The following is a 23,647-nucleotide window of genomic DNA, read 5'->3' as shown; positions in this document are numbered from 1 at the left end:
TTTTTTTATTTGCAGAACATTAATTTTTTGTGATTTCACAAAGCAGTCGCTGTCTGTTTGGACATCAGTGTGTGTGTTGGTGCATGTGGGCTGTGTTGGAAACACGTTCTGGCTGTGTCCTGTGTTAACGTGAGGAGAACCTGGGGCAGGTCACATTACCCCCCCACATACAACCACCCACTCCCCCCTTCTTCTGCTAGCCCCCCTGCTGTGCATTTATTCCCAGCATCCCCTGGCAAGCACCAGCCTCCTCCTTCCTCTCCGTCTCTCTCTCTCCATCATGGTAAACAACACATTGCCACACAGCCGGAGCGTGATGGCCAAATAATAAAATAAAAAAAGTCCGGCAGAACGCCTTCATTTTATTGCTTTTTTTTTACGTCAAAAAATAGACCAGACAAAAGGAAGGAGCCAAAAGGAGGAGAGATGCTGAGTGTAAACAGGAAGACTGCATTTGGACTGGTTTTTCTATTAAGAGGGGGACGCTGGGGGCTCGCCTTTAGACTCTTGATGTGGGAGACGGGTCAGCCTCCACCGTTGCTGCTGCTGCGTGTGGTACTTACTGCAGCCAGGCTTGTAGTTGAAGCCAGGGGGCATCAGGAAGCCCTGCTGGGCTGCAGCCGCCGCCAGAGTCCGCTGGTCGGGAGGAAAGACGGGAATCATCAGCGGAGGGAGCTGGCCCTGGACCTGCTGATGAAGGTGGGAGAGGAGGAGGAGGAGGAGGAGGGGTGTACAGGTGGGAAGAAGAAAAATAAAAACATCAGCACATCCTAATTTGGCGTCTTTTATTTATGTGCACAAAAAATAAAATAAAAATAAAAACGTAGCATTATTTGAAGGAATATCTTCACCTGAGACCTTAAAATATTGTGATATCACTGCATGTGCTGTGAACTACTCTCAGCTACTACCACAACAAACCGTAGCTCTATCTAACCCTCAATTAAAGACGTAACTCTGTTGACTGATTAAAACCAGCTGTGGCAGCTAATCCAGTGGCTCATGAGATGTTTTGCTAACAGTGAGCTGTGTCTGACATGACTTGAACACACACCTCCTGACGAGCCTTTGAATCCAGATGTCGACCTTCAAAAAGCCACAAAAGTACCAAACACTTGTTGTTTGGATCTTCAACCCAGAACGAAACGAGCCACAAGGACGGTTCAGTAAACTGTACCAGCAGCTGGCCTTTCACTTTCACTTGAGGATAATGTCTTCTCCGGTCTCCCCACACCGAAACACTAACACGCACACTCCACGCGCCTGTCGGCAGAGAGCCATGCAACTTCATAAGGTTTCCAGGATTTTAAAGGAAGATGGGGGGTGGGGGGTGACTTTGGCAGGAGAGTGAGAGAGAAAAGAGACGGAGAAGTAGGAGACAGATGGTTGCACTAAACAGCGATCTGCCAAAAACAACACAAAGACTTGCATGTGATGGACTGACTGACAGGGAGGAAGAGGAGAGGAAGGGAGGAGGAAGGAGCTGAATACTTCTGAGAGCCTGAAGGAGTGCACGTCACCCGCCGCCGTTCATACCAGAGGTCTTAAAGTAAAACCACCTTAAGTTGAGAAATGTATTGAGCTTTGGTCAAACTTTTAATCTGTGAGAGCTCAGAGTGTGAGCTGAGGGCAACTCTCAGCTACTACCACAACAGCCATGTTTTCTGTTTATCTTAAATGTGAGCTAATTTTAAAGTTCATCAGTTGATGTCTTCCTAATGGTTTGAGTGTCACTGAAATCCGTGCAGTGGTGCATGAGATTTTGCTAACAGGTTTACGTTAAACAGTTAGGTTAAAAAAAAATGTTGCAATCGGTATCGAGATGCACGATATTATCGATATTGGTAATGAAGTTAAATATCGGATCATCAAAATAACTCAACAATATTGATATAAAAATTGATATAAAAGATTGTTTTATATATTTATAATAATAATAATTTTTATTTATAATGCACTTTACATTCACAATGAATCTCAAAGTGCTACGAGTGAACATCAGATAACATGAGGACAAAAAGGAACCGAGAGAAGGAATGACCAGGAGGATAACGTGTCAGAATGATCACATCAAAAACTTAAAATGCAGATAAAATACTTGAATAAGAACTTTGGGTGAATAAAACAAACACAAGTACATTGCAATCAATTAAAAAACTGGGTAAAAACGGTTTTAAGACCTTTTTTAAAACATGTCATTATATATTTAATAATGTACACCCCACTTTTTGGCATCTGCATTTGGTAGCAGGCCAAATTGACAAAGACCGTGCAGAATAATGTTGTATATTAATTCTGCAGCAGAGAAAGCTGTGTAGTCTCTGTAAGTAGGTCTGGGGGGGGGGGGGGGGGAAGACAAAATATTGGTATTGGTTATTGGACAAATAAGCTTTAAGATATCGGCCAAAAATCCAATATCGTGCATCCCTACATCGGTGTGTTGAGGACGATGCTCAGCTACCACCACCACCAACTTTGAGCTAAATTTATTTAAATTTGTCTAAATTAAAGCCATTTATGTGGCAGCCATCTTGGATTGAATTGATCCTAAAAGTTCATCAGTTTTAAACGTCAACCAGATATTTACAACTGTTGAGTCAGTCAGGTGGTTCATGAAGTATTTTGCTAACAAAATGTGCGGACAGATTGTGTGCAATCATCCAGCAGTCAGATTATAAACTGGGGGTCAGTCTCAGCTACCACACCAAATCTGAGCGGTGAACTTGATGAATATTTCTCTTCAAACGGGTCGCAGTGAGACGGATTCCTTCACGTCTCGTTTCCACTCCGAAGGCCTTCGAGTGCGTCGTTTCATCCGAACGCACAAAGCGTTGCTTTGCAGACGGTTTTCTCTTTTGAATCCTTTCCGATGGCAACGGCGCAACAATGCTCGCCCACGCCGTCCTTAAATAAAAGGGAAAAGCTGCAGGTTCTTCGTTTCATCCGACATGTTACATTTGTTTTTCGTTTTATTCAGGCTCTCCGTGGCACCTGTTTGCTTCTCCACAAAACAAACAAAACTTGTAAAAACTGGTGAAGCGCCCTGTTTTAAATTTCAGGCTGTGAAGCACTTTGTTCCCTCGTTGCGACTCGTCTCTCTCTCTCCTTCGCCTGCTGTCGCTTTATTTTGCCAGGAGGCCGGAGAGGTAATGGCTGAATAGAATAATGGGCAGGTAAAAGCCGTGTGATGTGGGAAAATTGATCCGGAATGATGGAAATGGCCGTACAATCATAAAGGATGGTGGCGCCGCGATACAATCAGGTAATATCTCGGCACTTGAAGTGGTTAGTGTTTGAGACTGTCTCTCAGCGCTAACAGGGCTGTTACAGCGCGCTCTAAGTACCGGCGTGCCTCCTCCTCCTGCCCCCACGTGTTGGCACGCCAGCAGCACTGTAATCAAACTATCACAGAGCAGGGGAATAGCACTCTCTTCAAGCGACTTCTTCCCCTCCTCCCTTTCCTCCTTTTTACCGAAAACAATAATTACTCCACCATTTTTTGGTTAGCCACAAACCGCCGTTCTGCCATGATCAGAAGGGGGGGAGGCGTTCCAGCGCGACGCTCGGACAGGACCCCCGCGGGGACGAATCACAGACAGAACAGTTCTGCTTTGCCTTTCAGGCCTAATTGGACATATGCTGGAGTGGAGCTGGCGAGTAAAACTGTAATGTTCCAAAGGGAGGAGGAAGAGGAGTTTGATAAAATACGTCCATGCTGTATGACACCAGCGTGCGCACGAGGCTTCTCTTCCTTTTGCAAATAAAATCATCATAGAAAACCCTTCAAAGCTTCTCCCCTTTTGATCTCATAATAAAAAGCCTGCACACAATAGGCAGACATTAATCAGCCTACAGAACTGTTGCATAACTCGTGCAAGTCTTCATAATGAAGAGGAAGATCAGGCTGCAGAAACGAAGCAAGCAAAAGACACGCAACAAACATGAAGATGGTTTATAGAAGATCACTTCACTCCACGTGCTGTTCTTAAAGTATTTATATGTTCTCAGGATGAGTTTAAGGTGGCGTCTCTGGGTTTCTACTGTTGGACGTGATTTAAGTTGAAAGTGCCAGTACTCCCAGCAAGATCAGAGATGTGTCCTGTCCTAACGGAGGAAAAATAAAAAAAGTTGGCAGCTCTAAACAAAGCAAGGCGATAGAAGGTATTTGGTGCATCAGTATGTGCATACACCTTTACTACACGACAATAAGATAAAAACCACTTATGTGGAAGTTTTAATGTCGCATATACTTTAATTAAAGTCGACTTTTTTCTTGTTTTGACTAAATTTAAACTGCACCAGAAACACTTTTCTACACTGTTAAAGATTTATAAGGCTATTTAAGGTTCAAGCAATATAATAATGACTTAATTGGGAACTGCCAAGTGTAAGGCAGCACCGATTATTATCCACCTGACTTACGGTTTCTTAACTTTACATCTAACTCTTACGTAAACTTTAATACGCCCCGAACCGCAACGTGTACCCCAACAAATGTATCAAAACGACCAGTTCGGCGCCTATTACTTTTTTGGACATTTCGAGTTACCATGGTGACATAATTTGCAAACGAAGACGCCATTTTTCCCATGCAGAACGCCTGACGGAACACCTCACACTCTGCAACTGTGAGGTCACATGACTTCGTGTAGAGCTACCTGAAGAAAACTTAGAAAGTCACTGGATTTGTTTGAAACTCAAAAAGAAGTCTATCTAGAACTGATGATTTGGAGCCATTTGGATTCAAAATGGCTGCCACAGCTACCTCCGCAAACACAAAATTGAATATAGCTCATTATTTTTTTTATTTTTTTACCATATTGAGCATAAATTTAATACAGTGGTAGCTGAGAGCAAACGCCAACTGTCAAATCAAAACTTTAAATTGGCAGCAGCGTGGCAGTCCCCGTCAAAGTTTATCCAGGAACTTTCTAGTTTTACTTTAACTCTCACGACCGGCAGCTGGAACAATGTTCGCTAGTCTGCGTTCTTTTTCCAACATCCACACACTGCCTGATCAACCTGGGGTCGCATTGTCCTCTTGCGTCCACGCTCTGGGAGGCTGGCATTTTAAAATGGGCTGAATGGTTGCTAAGTTAAGATTAAGGTCAAACACTGTTTAAAACACGACTAACGCAAAGATTAATAGTCTAAGCACAACAACGCATCTGTCTTCTATTTAGTATAACTTTGCAAAAAAATAAAGTTTTTGTTTTACTCAGTCACATACTAAAGACGTGCAAATATAGATTAAACTATTGGTTGTAACTGAATCTTTAATGAAATGAAGGATTGTTTCAACGAGCTTTAAGAGTACAAACACGTATCTGCGTCTGTGGTGAACACTGAGTAACCTTAAAGTAAAACGTGAGAGTTTAACGCCGGCTTTATGATCTTGATGTAAACTTTGAAACGAGAAGAGTTCTCCGCTGAATCAGAGACAAAGACCGGATCAGTCATCCAATCTCCACATAAAAGAAGAGGGAGTTCTGAAACAGCAGAGACGTTGGTGAATAACGCACTTCTCAGCTTTTCTTTCTCATCAGGCCCAAAGCGAACACGAAAACATACAAAACTCACAGAAAAAAATATTGCACTGCTCTAGTCTGCTGACTTGCTTTTTAATCTGCACACCCTCACAACTCCTCAGCTGAGAGAGAAACCTGAAGCAAACGAGCTTGGAGACGATCTGAAACGTTCCTCTAATCAGCGATAACCAAACGAGAAACAAAGGAAAATATCACATCCATACGAGGAACGAGACGTAAGAACTTTTAGGAGGGCAAGAGGAGAAACTGACCCTGTCGCGACAACTTCCTGGAAATAAAAAACAAACAGATACAACAGAATGAACAAGGGAGGAAGACGCAGAGAGACGGGAGCAAAAGACTTGGATAATTGGCAACGAGTCGAGGCTGCGTTCACCACGCGCCAGGCGGCACAGCTTGAACTTAAAGCGCCGCTGCGGCATAATGAAGATGTGGCCGCTAATTAACATATGGGCTGCGAAACAGGTTGGTTGGCACGCGGCACGCTAAAAAAACTCCAAGGTAAAGTTATTATTGGGGAGTAATTAGCGCTATGAAGTTAATGCGCCGAACAATAGCTGCCAGCGCCGTGCAATATGGCTCGCGTTGGAGCGCGCGAGAAAATAGCCCCCGCTAAAGTGCGAGTCCCACAGCTAAAATCTGTTGGCAACCATATGTTGTGGCAATTAATGCAAGACCTGGATGACCTATAGCTGAAGAGGTGACACGCGCGCAATGGAACCAATAATTAATTACGGCAGAGGTAGAAGAAGAGAAGTAGTGGCTGTTTTTAATATTAATCCATTATAGGCTGTATAGTTCAGGTCGCTGTGCCGCGAGTATAAAGGGGGTCGGTGCAGGTGGAAATGGGGCTGCGATTGGTCGGAGCGTGTGAGGGGGTGGGTGAGTCTCAGTGGGACAGGCGGCGTGTGGTTGTGATCCAGGTTTCTGACTGTGTGTGAGCACACGGGCACATACAGAGTGAACGGAAATTACCGGAGCTGTAATGGAGGTGATTAAACAATTACACAGGCAGTTGGGCGAGGTGCAGCTATGCAAAGGATCCAGAGGTGCTGCTGCGTTGGAGGAGGAAAAAGAGTTGTTTGTTCTCGGTTTGACAGTTTTACTTCAAAAAATAAGTCCGTATCACCCGCAGCCTCAAGTCTGCATTTTACTTTAATCTGAAATCTAGTTTTTCTTCTTCTTCTTCTTTCGGCTGCTCCCTTCACAGCGAACTAACTGGCACAGAGACTTGGCAATTGTTTCTACGCCGGATGCCCTTCCTGACGCAACCACAAACCACCGAGCTACCACAGCCTCTGTGTGGAGCAGAGCTGCCATCTAGTGCTCCCAGGAGCAGCTGGTGGGGGTGAAAGGCCTTGCTCAAGGGCCCAGAGTGGGGGAAATGAAGGTAGAGCCAAGTGTGGGTGCTTCACCTTTCCCACCCACATTTTGATGTCGGTCCGGGGAGTTGAACTCGCGACCTTCCCATCACATGCCCACCTTCTCTAATCTCTGCGCCACCGAACCTTAATCTTAAAACTAGAAGAAAAAAAAACGTTCTCAATTACCGGTGTTTTTCTGCAGAAGGCCCCAGTGAGCCGTTGTATTTGATAAGTTTCCTTCATTTATTTTTTTTATAAATAACATGTATCATCAATTCAACGTAACAAAGTTTTATTTTATTTTATTTCTTAAATCTTGTGGTAAGCAGAGCCCTCCTGAACAGCTGATGAATCACCCGTCACCTTTAAATCTGTAGAAGCTTTAAAGTTTTAGACCAAGTCGTTTAGGTCAACCTGGAAAATAACGTTCTGCACAATCACGTGCAGCATCGCAGAACTTCACACTCTGTGCTGACAATAACTCTCAGCTACTACCACACCAAACTTTAGCTCGGTACCTGTGAAATGATCACGTTGGAGCCATTTGTGTGTTGAATAAGATTTGCTTTGTCGTTTTGAAAGCTACACATTTGAAGGTTTTATGAAAACCTGTCCAGTGGTTTGAGATATTCTGCTAACACACAGGATAGTCTGTTTGAAGGTGTCTTTCACAGGAAGCTTGTTGGCTGCTGTTCACGGGGTTTTGTTCTTAAACCAGCTAAAGAACCTACTTTTGTCTATATTTTTCTAATTCTGTTGGTTTCGTTGGGTCTGATCTGAAGAAGCGTCGCCTGTCGATGAGATGAAAGACGACGCTGGTGCACGACACGCCGAGTGTCTTGGTTCAGCAAGTTTAGATTCATTAGGCCGGACGCGCTCATCCCTCTGTTTCAGTATACATTGTGCTGCTCTCGACGTGCACGCTCGCTCTCAAGGTAAGCCCCGAGCCGCTCGGCAGGTGAGCTGCTTTCATCCCTGACGCGCTCCCCTGCGCGGCTGCTACGGTCGTCCCCGGCAGCACTGGGGGAGGGGGTGGGGGCTCGTAGACGAGACGTTTAATTAGAACGAGACGAAAAGAAAAGGCAGGCTGAAGAAAATGGGCTCACCTCTGTGAGCTTAACAAGAAGGCCCCTAGCAGGGGGTTTGTCCCTGTGTGGTGGTGGTGGTGGGGTGGGGGTTTAACTGCCCCTCTATATGAATTATTGAGATTGTTTTACATTTAGAGTTTGTGCAAAATTTTGTTAACTATACTTTTGGCCCTTAAAGGGAGAGTGGTGATGCGAAGGTTAGAGAAGATCTGTGATCGGAAGGTCGCCAGTTCGACTCCCGGACCGACGTCATAAAAAAAAAAATGGATGGAAAAGGCGAAACAACCACACCTGCCTCCACCCTCATCTGCCCCACTCTGGGCCCTTAACCCCCTCCGTCTGCTCCCTGGGGCGCCCTAGATGGCAGCCCCCTGCTCCACACAGAGGGCTGTGGTAGCTCGGTGGTCTGTGGTTGCGTTAAGGACATCCGGCGTAAAAACGCCTCTTTGTGCGAGTTGGTTCGCTGTGGCGACCCCTGAAGGAGCAGCCAAAAGAGGAAAACAGAAGATTTTTGGCCCTTGAAAATAATAAACGCATTTAACGTTTTTTGTTTTTGAGAATAAAGATAATCGGGAACGTTTAGACACTAAAGTAAAAGTAAAGTTAAACGCCTAGTGTTACTTAAAGGAAGACATGAAGCCGTTTGCTCAGTGTTGACTCTCAGCTACTACCACACCAAACCTCTGAGCTGTGTGCACATTCGGAGATTAGTTTCTGAAGGTTTCATAAGAATCCGTCCAGAGGTTCGTGAGATATTTTACTGACAAACAATTCCAAATAGGTCATGGCAAAACTGTAAACAACCTTCTTGCGCAATCTTAATATTCCGAATATGTTGGATCAGTCTCAGCTACAACCACACAACATTTCAGCGTAACTGTTGAACTGATCTCATGATGCACGTTTTATGTTTTTAAGTGCGTGTGGCTGTGGCGGCCATCTTGAATCAGGTTGACTCTAAAAGTTAACACAATAAAATGACGTTGATGATCCTGAAAGTTTAAATAAAATCCGTTCAGAGCTTCAGGAGAAACTATTCGCTGTGGGGTGATGTCAACGTGTGTTGGTTCAAAGCCTGAAACAACCTCATCCGAAGTCGACCTTTGACCTTTGAACCCCAACGGGAGTCCGTCACTCATCCATTATTAGCCCGTGCTGCTCCCATGCCCGTCTCTTTGAGCGAACATTATTTAGCGAGTGTCTTTGGCCTAAATAGCGAGCGAACGCTTCTAGCTTGATTTGAGTTTCAGGGTGGATAAAAAAAACAAAACTGAAAACTCAAAGATGAGGACAATAAATAATTTGTCCTCCTTTCATGACGGATGTGTGTCACTCTCCTCCCTTTTTCATGAGCTTTGTAATTCATTTCATTTCATCACCTCTTCCAAGTGGACGGTTGAAAGCATTCTTCAGCGGCCTTTGGGGGGTTGAGCCTAACAAAGCCAAGGACGACACACACACACACACACACACACACACACACACACACACACACACACACACACACACACACACACACACACACATGAGGGACAGCTGAACTCAGCCTCGTTAGGGGGAAACGCAATCACAAGGGGCTTATCGTACTGACACAAAACACACACACACCCCAACACACTGAACCTGGTGCCCTCGCTCTGGCAGGCCATTGTATTGTGGGATTGTGCGGACAATCTCTTCATGAATGATTAAGCAGCGTATTTCTCAACCAAGTCTTTGAAGATGAGTGTGTGTTTGATCATCAGGCGAGTGCGCAGCGCTTTTTGTGATATGCCAGCGAGCTACGGCACATATTTGTATGTCTGTCCACCTACTCTGCTGTGTGTGACACACAGACTAAACTGTTTGTTGCTTTATTGAATCGACGCTTTATTTTATCTGAGAAGTCGTTAGATCTGCCTGCTTTCCTTATGCGATGGAAAGTGAACAAAGTGCTGAAGTTGTGCGTCTCTGGTCTGGAGTATCGGCTGATTCGCACAGCTTCAAGCACATTTTCAGCGCGTTTGTTGATGTTTACACTGACGTTGTTGCAGTTGAACTCTTGAACTGTAGGTGTCGCTGTAGAGAAAACAATGCTACTAAACAACAGGAAGTGCAGGGAGAAGAAGAGCTGTCCACTCTAAGAAATTAATTCATTCTAAAAAAACAAACGAATAAACAACTTGTTTGTCATTTTTCATCAAGTGTACCTGTATGTACGTAGAAACAACCTGCCTACTGAAATTTAACTGACAGTATTGGACTCTATCGCTACACGGATTTAATAAACTGACACATTCCTAAGACTGCATTGGACGTGGGTTCTGCTGATGAGGTTCTAATGTCCATACATTGGTTAATCTTCACATTTCAAACTGTTTGATCTTAATTAGAGCCACCAGGGCCTTCAACCTTTCCATGCCATTGGTATGGTTGTGTGAACACTGACCATGGAGCAGAGAAAGCAAAGGCGAGAGCTGTCCGAGGAGCTCAGGAAGATCAGGAAGTTGAAGTTAAAGGGTATCTGACCAGCGTCATGTCCCTCTGACGATATTAATTAGAAATACAAATTTCATTTGGCTGTAGACAGCCTCTCGTGACATGGACGCAATAGGAATTGCGACACCAGGTTGATCGTGTGGATAGTGTGAATGATGGAAAAATAATCAAGGAATCTCTTCTAGACCATTCAACCTGGACAACAGGTTCAAGGTACGCCAATTTCTGAACTCGCAAAACCATTTAAAACCATTATGGGCTTCATGGAAGAGGGTCCACTACTGGCAATAAAACAGGATTTTGCCAAAATGGGTGAGTCCCAAAAATGTTGAAACAAAACTGGAGTCTTCTGACCTATTCATACTAACACTTATCCACGTCTGTGTACGTGTTTTTTTTTTTGTGACGAGTCTTGATTGCGTCCCTCCCTTAACGAGGCTGCCTACAGCTGCCCCGGCTTGTGAGAAACTATTGTTGGGCCCGTTCAATGGAGAGACGCTTGTTTGGGAAAAGGTTGCAAAGTCATGGGAAAAGAGAGCTTTGTCTCGGCGGGGTCGTGAGGGAGTGAATCATGAGCGGACGTGTTTATAGCTTAACACACACAGCTGTGGCAAACACACACGCATACACACACGTGAAGAAATGAAAGCATGAAGAAGAAGGCACAGAGAACACCCCAAGACACAAATGTGCTTTTTTTTTTTTTTTTTTTTTGTTAGAAGAGACAAAACGTGAACAATGGAGACTTTAACTCTCACAAAGAAAATAAACCACTTTACACAAAATCATGAAGACACAGACAAACGTCCAACACACACGCTATCACAAGGTCTCTTATCACGCAGACTGTGGATGGCTAAACTCTTGGGGGCGGGGTGGGGGGTATGTGGGTGCGTTCTCTTTCTTGGACAGGGTGTCTCTTTGTGGTACAAAGCTCAGCTTTCTCAGCTTAAAATTCAGTGTCATCTGCCTTTACAAAAGGCCCGGGCTCTTCGTTCCAAGCCACCTGGACCAAAATAGAGGCTCCAGTGTAGCACCCAAAAGTATAATGCTTCTATTTTTAAGAGGTACAAACACAGACACCCATCTTCTCTAGCTGGAGACAAAGATTCTCATTCAAAGAGAGTCAATTAAGTAACGTTCTGTTGATTTTTATTTATTTATTTTTGTCCAAGGTCATCTTTATAACCCTTAGGATGAGATTTGTTCAGTAAATGTTGCACAATAACTAAATTTCTGATGGTTGAGTTCCACCTGGATGTTTCAGGACAGTAATAAAAAAAAAGAAGTCCTATTTAAAAGCACAAAAAAACCAAAAAAAAAACATGAGAAATGCCACAACTTTCGTCATGTTTTATAGAACTGAAGCAGACGTGCATGCATTGTTTAGCTCCTTCGTGCTTTTATTTAGGGACGCATGATATTATCGGCACGGCATCAGTATCGGATGATATTGGTGATAAAGTTAAATATTGGACATCGGCCATTCCATCAAAATAACTCGCAGAGACAAAAGATGCTGTAGCGTAGCTTATCAGTAGTAGCGTAGTTTGAGAAAGCTATGCAGTCTCTGTAAGTAGGTCTAAGGGGAAAAAAATATTGGTATTGATTATTGGCCAAATAAGTTTTAACATAACTGATATCAGCCAAAAATCCAATACTTTTATTCCACCTGACACTGAAAAGTAAAACCCAACCAATGGTTGAACGTTTTTTCCTGTTTGTATTCACGCACTGACCACTTCATTAGGTCCGCCTGTTCAACTGCTGGCTTACGAACAGTTAATCCCATGGAAGCAACTCGGTGCTTTCAGGCATCCAGACGTGGTGAAAACAACTTACTAGAGTTCAAAACAGCCATTCAAACGGGGAAGAAGGGGATTTATGTGTTTGAACGTAGCACGGTTATTTCAGAAACTGATGATCTACTTGCACAATCATCTCTTGGGTTGACAGACTGGTCTGAAGAAGAAAATATCCAGTGCGGAGAAGGTTAGCCTTGCCGCCGTGTTGATGGAAGAAAACTGGCAGGCAGGTTCAAGTCGATGGAAAGGAAACAGTGGCTCAGATGATCACTCGTTTCAACCGAGGTGTGCAGAGTCCAACGTTAAAGCTGATGGGCTACAGCTGGAGACCACACCTGGTGCCACTCCTGTCAGTTTCGTGGGACAGTAGCTTTGTTTACATGGACATGAGTAATCGGATTAAACGGCCATTCGGGATTAAAATGCGCCGTGTAAACGCCCCATTCGGATTATTCTTTGTTGATTCAGCCCAGCCACCAGATCTCAATCTAACGGAGCGCCTTCGGGACGCGATGGAACAGAAGACTCGCATCGTGGAGGTGCAGCTGGAAAGTCGGCAGCAAATTTGTGGTTCTGTTGTTTCAATATGGACCAAAATCACAAATGTCTCCAACGCCTTAACACGAGTGTCCAGAGTTTGTTTTGAGACTAATCCCATGAACCAGCCAGCATTTGTTTTAATTGTACGTTCCTCTACAGCTGATTAACTTTTGGAGTCAACTGATTTCAAGATGACTACCACACCCAAATGACCCGAGACGACAAACGACCAAAAAAACATGGTTGTACCTCAGCTGGTTGTTCAGATAAAATGAGTCATAAACATCTACAGCTGATGTGACCAGTACTGTGGTTGAACAAACAAACGCACAAGGACGAGAAGTTAGAAAGCCAGAACTTTTAACAACAAATTGTTCTACTTTCCAAAGCATGACTCGTGATTCAACAAGGCGCCAGCTCATGGCGAGCTCACGCTTTGTGCACGCGTGTTGGAGGAGGAGCTTCCATCAGAAGCCGATTCAGGCCGTAAACGCTGATGACCGAGAGATCGGCTACAATCGCAATCACAAAACTGCCTTTGTGGGCCACACGGATGCACAAGAGAGCGTGCAATCGCACAAACGTGCGCACGCACACGGAGACGCGAGCAGGCCTCACCTGGATTTGTTGCTGCAGGAGGTTGATTTTGTGTTGCTGCTGCAGAAGCTGCTGCTGTTGCCGGGCAATCTGCGAACAGAACACACAGCGCGTGTTACGAGCGCACGTAGGGCAGGTGTGTGCGTGTGTGCTGCAGGGGGACGCCACACACGGGCTGGTCTCTGAGGCCCCGGCTGTGCGACAGTAGGTCGATGGCCTTCTATGAAATATTAAAGAGCTCGTCTCATCTGGAGTCAGCAGAAAAGCGCAGACACGCTCCCTGACATGCTGACGTTGCTGCACGTATGAAAGAGTTATTCTGGATGTTTACCTGCGCAGGGACAGGTCTTTTACTTTGTTTGTTTGAAGATTGTGATCATCTTTGATAGTTTTTATAAGTGTGAATGTTGACTCATCACTCACACTGTGTGTGTGTTGTGCTTTTTTAGTCATTTATTTAGCAAAGTGTTCAGCTTGTTCCAAAACAAAGAGAATGCAGGTTTATTTTGTAACATATGGCTGATATATTATACTCCCTATATAAATCCATCAAGATCAAAGAACTGCTTCGTTCAAATGTGTCTGAGCATACCTTTTCTTATGCTAGTTTTTTATGCTAACCTATTATCTTCAAGCCTTTTACTACTTTTAGCTAACGTTCAGGTACTTTAATCTACCGTACTAGTCGCATCAATTCAAATATTTCTGATAAGGTGGTAAAAACAGAAATATGTCGCTTCGCCATATAAGTCACATCTATTATGCGCCAAATGGCGGCTGCTGGAGCGTGCGCAGGAGAAGTTTAACAAAAATTTAACAATATTAACACTTAAAAACAATTGTTTGCTCAAAATTATAGTAAAGGTGTGTCTCAGTCTAACTTTTCCTTAATTAATGCACTTGGACGGTCAAATCAGTTGCATTTCGCCGCTGATTTGACGTTTGCTCCAGGAGTTCTGGAGCGAGACAAAGGTGGCTTAGTATGGCAAACAAAGTGTCTCATTAATAGCCACTTCTACCTATTAATGAGACACTTGGCTTGCCATAAGAGTAGCGGCCCTCTAGTGGCTGAAAATGGTAGTGTTCACTATTTTCCATGTCAGAATGAATGAAATCAACAGATCTCAGCCAAAACTTGGTTTATAAATATGGGAAAAAATAAATGTCGCTTTGCTATACAAGTCGCAGGCATGCTAATGTATGCTAAAAACTGTGACTTGTACAACAAAAAGTACGGTATGCTTTAGCCACTTATCGTCTTTAGCCAGCCTTTTGTTACACTTGCCTTTTAGCTATTTTAATGTATGATTGTATCTTCATTTTTGCTACTCTTATCTTCAAGAAAGCTTTTTGTTAGCCTTTTAGCTGTGTTTGCTACTTTTATATTCTAGCTAGCCTATTGCTCCTTTTAGCTACCTTGTTGCTCCTTTATTTTTTAACCATCCTTTTTATTTTTAACTCCCGTCTATCCCTTTGATATTTTTTAAGTAGCATTCTGCCACTTGTAGCTGGTGTTTTGCTGCTTTTGGTTAGCATTATTGTTAGCATTATGCTTATTTTAACTTTTAGTTTTACTCCCTTTACCATTTTTTTGCTCCTTTTTTATATTTTAGCTAGCAGCTTGTTCTAATTTGAACTTTACCAACACGCTTTCAGTAAATTCCAGCGCTCAGAATTCACCGTGCATCTTCACAGAAAGTGATGTTTTTTCTACTTTGAGGTATGTTTAAGGCATCAACCATCCTGAAAAATGCATTGTACCTCTGAGAAGAAAAGCTCATTTAAAGTAACACGGAGCTGCATAAAGTAAGTATCCACATGTATTCTCGTTCTGTGCCTGCAGCTCTGCAGTGCGTTGTTTGTCACAGATGATTTGTCCTTACAGCTCTTTCTCAGGGCGTCTGTAAACCAAAGCTCTGCAGAAGGAAAACACCTTGACGATGCAAATACCTGCCAGACTCTTGCCTGGGACGTTAAAGTGTGTGTGTGCAAGCCCTCAGCTGATTCCAGTTTACAACTCGCTGCACGAATGCTCCTTAAAAAGTGAATTTAGGTGCAGGAAGCAGAAAAAGTTCTGGGATATTTGTTCATGTTTGAAGCCAGCTTTTCTCACAAACGTATAAATCAGGATGATTTCCCATGATCCCGTGCAACATTCAGACAAAATGTTCAGGTACGGAGGATCATCTGACTGATGCACACTTTGCTTTTCCTGTTTAGTCTGTTCAAATGTTTGTGCGATTTAAGTACTTCAGCATGTTTTAGTCAAATTTAACAATTCATATTAAAAAGGAGATTTAGTTTGATCAGATATATAGGTTTTTTTTTTAATGCTAATTTTAGCTTATTTTAGCCTAGTTAGGCAAATTTATGTTCTCTCTACTTCTACTGATTTACGCTTGTTCTACCCTTTAATCTAAGTTTTTTTGTCATTTATCGCTAAATTCAGCTGTTTTCAAATTCAAGTTTTTTGTGGTAATTTCTGTTACTTTTAGCCTAATTAACTTATTTCGCCTAATTTCAGCCCCTTTTAGCTTATTTCAAATAGTTTCAGCTTTTTCTGCTTTCAGCTACAATTTAGCTGTTATATGCTAAATTTAGCTTTTTCAACTAATTCCACATTTTTGGACATTTTTTTTCAGCTCCTTCTAGTAGTTTAAGCTTCTTTGTGACTTTTCAGCTACTTTTCGGTAATTTTTTTTAACTAATTTCAACTTTTTTTAAGCTTATTTCCAGATTTTTCTGCTCATTGTTTTGCTATTTAAACCTAATTCAGCAAATGTGTTTTCTTCTGCTGTTATACTTCTTCCATTTTAGCTAATTTCAGCTGTTTTTCAGCAAGTTCTTGTGCAATAAGCATTCACACTCATTTTCACAGGAAATGCAATTTCTTTAGTTTTTATTTTAATTAATAAAATATATACATACTCATAAACACATTAAATGTCTTAATTTCATTCAAAACCATTATTAACCATTAAGCTCTAAATTCTACTACAGTATTCTTACCCTATTTTTCTCATCTTGTGCTCCATTTAGCAACATTTTGCTAGTTTTAGCATACAGTGCCTTGAGAAAGTATTCAGTCCCTTGAACCTTTTGCCACATTTCAGGCTTCAAACATAAAGATATAAAATTTTAATTTTTTGTGAAGAATCAACAACAAGTGGGACACAATCGTGAAGTGGAAAGAAATTTATTGGATGTGTCAAACTTTTTTAACAAATAAAAAACTGAAAAGTGGGGCGTGCAATATTATTGGGCCCCTTTACTTTCAGTGCAGCAAACTCACTCCAGAAGTTCAGTGAGGATCTATGAATGATCCAATGTTGTCCCAAATGACTGATGATGATAAATAGAATCCACCTGTGTGTAATCAAGTCTCTGTATAAATGCACCTGCTCTGTGATAGTCTCAGGATTCTGTTCAAAGTGCAGAGAGCATCATGAAGACCAAGGAACACACCAGGCAGGTCCGAGGTACTGTTGTGGAGAAGTTTAAAGCTGGATTTGGATACAAAAAGATTTCCCAAGCTTTAAACATCACAAGGAGCACTGTGCAAGCAATTATATTGAAATGGAAGGAGTATCAGACCACTGCAAATCTACCAAGACCCGGCCGTCCCTCTAAACTTTCATCTGGAACAAGGAGAAGACTGATCAGAGATGCAGCCAAGAGGCCCATGATCACCCAGGATCATTCTGGAAGAAAACCAGTTTGAGTCTGCAACAGACCTGAGACTGGGACGGAGATTTATCTTCCAACAAGACAATGATCCAAAACATAAAGAAACATCTACAATGGAATGGTTCACAAATAAACGTATCCAGGTGTTGGAATGGTCAAGTCAAAGTCCAGACCTGAATCCAATCGAGAATCTGTGGAAGGAACTGAAGACTGCTGTTCACAAACGCTCTCCATCCAACCTCACTGAGCTCGAGCTGTTTTGCAAAGAAGAATGGGCAGAACTTCAGTGTGTCCATGTTCAAAACTGATGGAGACAAACCCCAAGAGACTTGCAGCTGGAACTGCAGCAAAAGGCGGCGCTACAAAGTATTAATGCAAGGGGGCCGAATAATATTGTACGCCCCACTTTTCAGTTTTTTATTTGTTAAAAAAGTTTGACACATCCAATAAATTTCATTCCACTTCACGATTGTGTCCCACTTGTTGATTCTTCACAAAAAATTAAAATTTTGTATCTTTATGTTTGAAGCCTGAAATGTGGCAAAAGGTTGAAAAGTTCAAGGGGGCCGAATACTTTCACAAGGCACTGTACATCTGCAGGTTTTTTAATTATATCTTAGCAACTATTTTACTTTTTGCTCTTAATGTTTTTTTTTTTTTTTTTGCTGATTTTATCTTCTAACTACCATTTAATTTATTTTAAGTCATTTTTAGCTAGTGTTGCTAATTTTATGTTGTAGCTACAGTTTAGCTACATTTAGTGTTTAGCTACTATATGGAAATTTGTAGCTAATTTTTTTTGTCAGTTTTAGCATCTAGCTACTGTTTTGATCATTTTAGGGTTTGGATATAGTTTTCTAATTAACTATGGTTTGTCCAATTTTAGTTTATAGCTACTGTTGTACAAATTTAAACTTTTAGCTACAGTTTAGTTCATTTAGTCTTGAAGCAACGGTTTAGTTAGTATTCTGCAGATTACAGCTTGTGTTCTGCTAGTTTTAACTTCAAGCATTCAGTTAAATTTATTTAACTTTAACAATGTCTTTCAGCAGTCACGCCACATGTCTGCAAATAATTATTCTTATTTTCTTTTCTCTTCCTCAGCACTTCTGGTGTCCATTTTTGTTTTTTATGTGCTCAAATCTCATTTTCTGTTTGCACGTTCGAGTCTGCATGAGCTCCAACTTGCTCAGTTTTGATTTGTAATCAATTAGTGCAGATTAGAGTATCCATCATAAAACATGTTTGGCTTTTAGACTAAGCTGCTGAGGTGTCTCATTGAAGCTATGAACCCAACTCTGTGAAGGTTTTCTGCTCTAAATTGGAGCGGATGATTTGGTAGGGTGGACTTTCTGGCAGCACGGGACCGCCAGAGTACGGCCCGCTTCCAAATGAGGCCCTTCTCATGCAGCGTGCTCGTCTACCTGGTCCTGCTGCTGCTTGGCCAGCTCCATCTGCTGCCTCTGCTTCTCCATCTGTGAGGCGGCCAGCTTCTTCTGCTCCTCGTGCGCCGCCAGGAGCTGCTCCCTCAGGCTGCTCAGCTGGCCAATCATGCCCATGAGCTGGCGCTCTTTCTCCGCCAGGCTGTCTGGGGTACCTAAAGGGCAACAGAACAAAGAAAGGAAGGGGGGGGAGACGGGTCAAAGGTGAAATGTTGGCACTTTGAAGAGGAGTGCAAGACTCGGCTGTAGTTCCAATATGATTTTTTTTTTCTTTGCTGAAAGGAAAAATACAAATTGAACCTCACAGTTGATCATTAGTTGCATCTGAATTAAATCAAAGCGATGCTTTCTTAAAGAAGAGTGATGCAGCAGGTCACGGAGGGTTGTGGGGGTGAAGCCAGAGGTCGAGCTCTGAGCAACGACTAAAGACATCAGTGACTTAATATACGACTGGTTGGAAGGTTTGAGCAGCAGGAGGGGGCCGGGCGGCACAAGATCCGCTTGGTTAATGTGCATTTGAGCGCTGCAGAGGTTCTACAACCAGATGTTGACTGGTCTCCCTGGGCAGAGAAGGCCAGCATCAATTAATCAAGTCTCATCCGTCGCCGGATTTTACTGCCTTATTGAAAGGAGGATAAAAAAAAAAACAAATCTGTCTGAGGAAATATTTGTAAACAGTCAAAATGTGGTGGGGAGCAGGAGAAAAGCAAACGTGAAATCTCCGCCAGATTCATACGTCTCGCAAACAAAACCCATCCTCGGCCAGGTTTGGGAATTTACATTTTTCTCAGAAACCTGGAAGTGGAGCGTATTTGGTTTGTGCTGAGTCGTGTGGACATTTGGAGACGGATCCGTAGCTATCGAGCTGTATTTTTCTGTGATTGAGCTTCGGAGGAGGAGGGGAAAAAAAAAAAAGCAAGGAGCGGGGGGAATGAGCAAAAGAGTGTGTCTGGTCTGTGTTTACTCTGCAGTCAGCCAGCCTCCTTCTCACATTTAGCTTGGCCTGACCTTTGACCTCTTAGATCCTGACATACCAGCTCCATTACACACACGCACACACACACACGGCCTAAATCATTCAACAGGATGTAGTTATAGGGAGGCACACTGAGGCCCAATCAGCACAAGTGTGTGAGCTCTTGTCTGGTCATATGTACTGATGTTTGCCTACATGCCTTTGTTGAGTGTGCATGTGTGTGTGCACGTGTGGCACAGCACAATCCCTCATTGTTCTTCAGCTGCTACCTTTAACAGGGCCACATTCCTGTTCAGTCCAACCAGATGAGAAAAAGAGAAAAGATGTTGGAAGAACAAAAGATCAGCAGAAAAGAAAGTAAAACCACCGCAGGAAGTGAACAAAGTTTACGGTTTGAAGGAATGTGTGCCGCCCGCTGCCTTTTATGCCAAAGTTTTAAACTAAGACCTGTTTAAAACTTGTAAATTATTTGCAAGATCAGTAAACGTGTAATCTCACTGGGCTGCAGGTTGGATGCGCGCACATTTTAAGCCATTCTGCAGCTTTTCTGTTGATGTCGCTGAATTCCGTTTGTGACCAGAATCGTGCCGACACCGAGCTCGGAGCAAAAACTGAAGATCTCAACCCGTAAGATCCCATAACAAAAATAAAAAAAGAAGCTAAGTTTCCCCAAATTATGTGTTTACGTATCCTTTATCAGCCACCGGCTAAGCGGACTTTTTTAAACTGGGAGATGTCCAGGTAACAATAATGCACCCTGTGATTTTGGAAAATAACTGTTTTTGTGTTTAAGACTGGAAAACCGTGCTTTAGGACGTGCACTTCTTTTTTTTTTCTTTTTTTTTTGGTCCACATTGACCTGCTTTGGCTTGACTTGTCTCCATGTCTGCATGTTTTATCCACTGTAGTACTTTGCTGTGGTTCCCAACAGTGGTCCCTGAGGAACACCTGCATGTTTTAGTTGTTCCTCCACTCCAACTCACCTAATTTGAATGAAAGTGTGATTAACAGGCTTATGCCGAATGTAAGGAAGTAATTAAACCACTGAATCAGGCGTGTTGGAGAAGAGAAACGACTAAAACATGAAGGATGGTGTTCCTCGAGGACCATGGATGGGAACCACTGCTTTACAGAAGACGGACCAGTTTTGGGGTAATTATTATTTATCTGGAAAGACGTTCACACAAAGGTTTCAACATGTTCAAAATTCAAACGACAAGGCTGTGATCGCCTTAAGCACTCGGAGTATCCGTTGAGGAAGACTCAGCTGCTACCACATCAAACTTCAACACAGTATCTGTCAAATTGACAAACTTGTAGCCATCGTTATTGTTGCTTTGCTGTGGAAGCCATCTTGAATTGGAATGACTCCAAAATTTAAACTGTTGTGCATTTAGTGAATACTTGAAGAGTTTACAGAAGTCCCTTGATACTTTGCGGTTCAACTTTTGCGGGTTTTCAATGTAAGATTGTACACGACATACGATGCCTTTCTCTTTCTGAGGCTGTCGACAGCCTCAGAAAGAGAAAGGAGGGGGTGAGGGGGGTCTGTTTAATACCGGAGTGATCCGCACGAGCGGCACAAATTGTTTAAAATAATCAAGCGCAACCTGAACCGAGCCTTTAGTCCCCCTCGGCGATCACCGAGCGGGCCAGGCCACCAGGAAATATCCTGGTGCTCCCGATGACCAGTTTGATTGGCTCAGTAACCGTAGCATCAGTCTGTCTGCTCTCTTTCGCTGTGCTCTTTTAGTCCGTTTAGAGAGTTTAGAACATTAAGAACAATGCAAGAATGCAGGAAGGATTTATAAAGCCTTACGATATATATATATAAAAATTCTAAATATAACGTCTCTACTTTCCAGATTTTCATCTATCGTGGGGGTGTCTGGAACGTAACCCCTGCAGCACAGTGAGGGACTACTGTATAAAATCTGTCCAGTGTTTCATAAGATATTTTGCTAACAGGACAAATACAAACTCAAAAGCAAAATCAAGATCATCCGTTCTCATTTGACGACAGGAAATCTAAACTAACTTAAAAAAAATAAAAGATGTGAAGTGAAAGACAAAGCTGCGATTGCCGACTCGCCTTTCGTCTGCTCGCGAAGGTGAGATCCGTCCATTTGTCCTACCTCCACTGCCCACTGCACCCCCCGCGCCTTCTCCTCCTTCCACCTCCTCCCCCTTGCACCATCCATCCGCCAACAATGAACAATAAAGGCAACTGTCGGGAGCGCTGGCCGCTGGAAAAATAAACATGCCGCTGTCCTAACTCACAGACCCACCTTTGTAGAGACGGGTTAGTGTGTGTGTGTGTGAGAGACAGACAAGAAAGAGCCTTGTGTTAAAAACGTTAGCTGTTCAAACGTTGGGGTGAAGGGGTGTGGAGGAAAAGGGCAAAACGAAGGCCAACGGAGGGGGAAGAGGTGGGGGCGCAAAGGTGAAATGATGGATCAAAGGAGTCTTTTTAGCCGAGCCTTTTGGTTGTGGGGGGGTTTAACCTCGCACATAATCACGGAGGCTCCAACATGGGGGCACACGTGTGTCCAGATGAAAAAACACACCTTTCACCAGCAAACAAGACAAAACACAAGTATGTGCTCCTGCTTCACACCCCCCCCCCCCCCCCCCCCCCCAGTTCTATTAAGAACTTTTTTTTTTTTTGGGTTCCACCATAAATCAGCTGGTCGGGCTTGTTTCCTCAGCTGCTGCGAGGCAGGCAGGTGGATCGATAACTGGTTTCCTACATAGGTTTACACACATTCTTCCTTTAGGCACATCACTGCATCCTGTGATAATAAGAACCAAGACACCCCCCCCCACACACACACTCTCTCTCACAACGGGGGTAATTAACAAATTTCTAACAATGTAATACTTGTCACTGCTAATTAATGACGCGGGCTGTGCTGATAACTCCTCTTGGGTGGGAGGGAAAGGGAAGGAGAGGGGGAGTGGTGAAAGCATGACAGACAAAAAGAGAAAACTTGCTTCATATATAACTACCTAAATTTAATTACTGTAAACAACTTAATTAGGCAACATAATTGCAGGAATTTATTGGCTACCTAATATAAAGCTGTAAAAATAAGTTGTTACTGCTATTTTAACTGTATGGAAGTAAAGACCCCCCCTTTAAAATAAATAAATTAAAAAAACTTTCTGGTTGTATGTCAGTTGCTCGTTTTGGTGATGAGCGGTAACGACCCATCTTGGAGACTCGTGAGTCATCATGTTACTAAAACACAGAGCTGCTGATGAAACGCTGAGTAACGTTCAGCGAAAACACTCGTCTCAGACACGTCATGAGCTGCGAACTTCGTCCGTTTCCTTTGAGCGTTCCGAGGCTGATGCTGAAAGACTTTTGCACATCTGGGTTTATGTTTTCCTGTTTCAGCTTTAAAATTAGGACGTCCGTTCTCCTTTTACCAAACGGAGAAGAAGCGGTCTGATTTTCAACTCGGGGAAGTGGAGACATTTCACACTTCCTGTTGTATTTTGCTGGAGTACGATTCCTTTGAGATTTTGGTCACCATTCGTCACACCTGTTTTGTGTTTGTATCCAGTTGACTTGCAGCCTATTTGCAGTTCCTCCCCTCACTACTTATAAGCTTTGGTTTTCCTTTACTCCTTTGCCAGATCCTTATTGTGTTCTGGTTAGGTTGCCAAGTCCGTTTCCTTAAAAACATTTAGTCCAAACAATTTTAAGGACTTTGAGAGTTTTAAGGACTGTTAGTCCGACTATAGCACCGTTAAAACGATCTGTGTTTGGTTTTGCACAGTCAAAAGCCAAAACTCACTCCTGATCAGTCTACTCTGCACTGTGCATGTCCAACAAGTTGTAACGGCAAAAGTTAGGTATGCTTCTCAGTGTTTCTCCTAGATAACTTGCCATGGCGGGGCGCTCATCTCGTCCGTGACTTCTGTTTTTGTCCGGGGAGGGGGGAGGGGACAGACAGAGATACGTCCTAAGTTGCGCAGCGCGCAGTTTAAACCAACAGTTTTAGAGGGGGTTGGGGGACACACAGACAGCCGTGTTGTTTGCACCGACAGTTTTACAGTTTTAGAGCAGGAACAGGAAGTGTGAGAGGAGAGAGACGGACCGTGCGCTGTCTGAA

General features: G+C 43.1%; 1 protein-coding gene across 6 annotated transcripts in view; it reads right to left on the bottom strand.

Moving 5' to 3' along the window:
- Positions 1-23,647, bottom strand: part of sox5 (SRY-box transcription factor 5) — a 122,765-nt gene that overhangs the window by 39,626 nt on the left and 59,492 nt on the right. For all 6 annotated transcript variants that reach the window (XM_037695888.1, XM_037695889.1, XM_037695891.1 and 3 more), the window contains exons 5-7: positions 18,533-18,705; positions 13,443-13,511; positions 564-690 (exon numbers count right to left, since the gene is read on the bottom strand). In XM_037695888.1, coding sequence (XP_037551816.1) covers positions 564-690; positions 13,443-13,511; positions 18,533-18,705 — 369 coding nt within the window. The remainder of the gene's footprint in view (positions 1-563; positions 691-13,442; positions 13,512-18,532; positions 18,706-23,647) is intronic.

Source organism: Nematolebias whitei, chromosome 22, assembly GCF_014905685.2.
Source record: "Nematolebias whitei isolate Nwh7 chromosome 22, NemWhi1, whole genome shotgun sequence".
In the NCBI taxonomy this organism is placed as follows: domain Eukaryota; kingdom Metazoa; phylum Chordata; class Actinopteri; order Cyprinodontiformes; family Rivulidae; genus Nematolebias; species Nematolebias whitei.
Note: the sequence above shows the minus strand (reverse complement) of the source record. Positions and strands in the feature narration are given on the sequence as shown.